At 38.0% G+C, this 1,881-nt stretch overlaps 1 protein-coding gene across 4 annotated transcripts in view; it reads right to left on the minus strand.

Annotated features, from left to right (window-relative positions):
• LOC103465716 (transcription factor SOX-6-like) overlaps positions 1 to 1,881 on the minus strand; it is a 154,491-nt gene that overhangs the window by 66,169 nt on the left and 86,441 nt on the right. For all 4 annotated transcript variants that reach the window (XM_008410809.2, XM_008410806.2, XM_008410807.2 and 1 more), the window contains one exon: positions 1,139 to 1,228. In XM_008410809.2, coding sequence (XP_008409031.1) covers positions 1,139 to 1,228 — 90 coding nt within the window. The remainder of the gene's footprint in view (positions 1 to 1,138; positions 1,229 to 1,881) is intronic.

Genomic DNA, 1,881 nt, shown 5'->3' on the forward strand with positions numbered 1-1,881 from the left:
ATAGTTTTTGATTAAAAAGCGACTCATTTCCACTGATTAATTGCAGAAACTGAAATGAACTCAATTCAAAACTTCAATCCCTACTTTTAAGACAGAGAGAAACAGAGAGAGAAAGAGATTGTCTGTTTATATTTACCAGGCAAAGTGAGACGGTGATACAGTGATGCACGTTGTTGTTGTGTGATGAAATGCTGACAAGCATTTGATTTTCTCAAGCTGCAGCTGCCAAATCAAACTGCAGCAGAAGAATCCTGCCGTAGCATCGCTATTTTTACATCTGAATACCAGAGCCAGCTCGAGAATACTTTTGTCGCTGCGATTTATAGCCCCATAAAGGCTATTTGCTGATGCGGACAGAAAGCCGGGGGCTCGTGTCGCCTCTCCCCTCCAACCCAACCCTTAACCAGAGATACAATTATAACCCGTAGGTAGACCAGGCGGGCGTTTACGCTCCTGCTTTCATGTGATCAAACTAAGTGCACGCATTCAAGAGATAAGCATAGCACTTTTAGTCAATTCCTAGGGAAAATAGCTCTTTTTTTAGTATTATTTACAGGGTTTTTTTTTTTTTTTTGCTCATGCTGATTGATCATATTATGACACTACTTGTGTTTGAATGAGCCCAAGGAGAAAAGTGGAGCTTTAGATGTAGCTGGTTTGAAAAGTTTTATAGTTTTCCTGTCAGACTTTTATAAATAAACAATAATTTCCATGCTCATGTCAAAAAACTAGTGCAGAAATAAACAATATTTAAAATGGCAAGAACATAAAGGACACAAAGTGTAGACCGAAGCCTCATTTTTTTATATCAAAATCAAAGCAGCAGAATCTTTCCTGTATATTTTCTAGAACGTATCTCCAACAAATTAGACGTTTCTAGACAAACTCGTAAAAGAAACCATAATGAAACCTCATTGCATTTCTTTAGCAAATCATTTCATTCTTTTAGAAAACTTTCAAGTTTTAAGTCCACACAGCAATTATTCCACACCCGAATCCCTCTAACTGAAGAACAATTGTTTTTAATATTCGTCCTGACCTTTTAGTTTTAAAAAAACAAACATCTCTCTGAGTTTTGTGCAAATGGAAGCAGCTGCATTCAGGAACAGTTCGGATCTCGAATGTTTTGTGTTCTCACCTTTGACCTCCCCCAGCAGCTCGTTGGTGTTTAGGCCTTCGACGTGATCCTTCCAGTCCTTGGAAAGTAGCCTCACCATGCAGGACGGTTCTGCAAAAAAATATAAGTGAAACGTTACGTCAATGAGCCTTCAATGGCTCTGAGAGTCAAATATTTAGAAGAAAAATCAATCACATTTTATTTATATAGCACTTTACGACAGTGACGGCAYCGAAGTGCTCTYCATTTTAGCTCAGGGATAAAAATGAAGAAAGAAACTAAAACAAAATGAAGTAACAACATTAGTGGAAACATAAAAATGACAAAATACTACAACGYACTAAAAGCAATTCTAAATCAATGCATCTTTAACTTAGCTTAGCAATTTGAAATGTTATTTACAACAGACGTTTGCATTTCGGGGTTAGTATTTCATAGTAAAATCTTGTGCCCTTCATGCACCTGGTTCGTGGATTCAATAAAACTAAATAAAACAACACACAACCTAAGAACACAACAGGCAGTGGGAAAGAAAAGAAAGTCGGACTGGATGAGAACCCGGGAGAGAGAAGACATTGTTTTTCGTATCTGTGAGGACTTGTTAGATTCCAGAATGTCCTCCAGCTTCTTCTCCAAAAACATAAAAAAAAAGAAAAAAAGCAGCAGTCATCCAGCTGACCGATATGACAATGTGCGCATTATACAGAGACGGGTTCTTATTTGCGGCTGTCTTCTTCTCTCACATTGTGTCTCGTAGCCTGGGG

This window comes from Poecilia reticulata, linkage group LG6 (genome assembly GCF_000633615.1).
Source record: "Poecilia reticulata strain Guanapo linkage group LG6, Guppy_female_1.0+MT, whole genome shotgun sequence".
NCBI classification, from domain to species: Eukaryota; Metazoa; Chordata; class Actinopteri; order Cyprinodontiformes; family Poeciliidae; genus Poecilia; species Poecilia reticulata.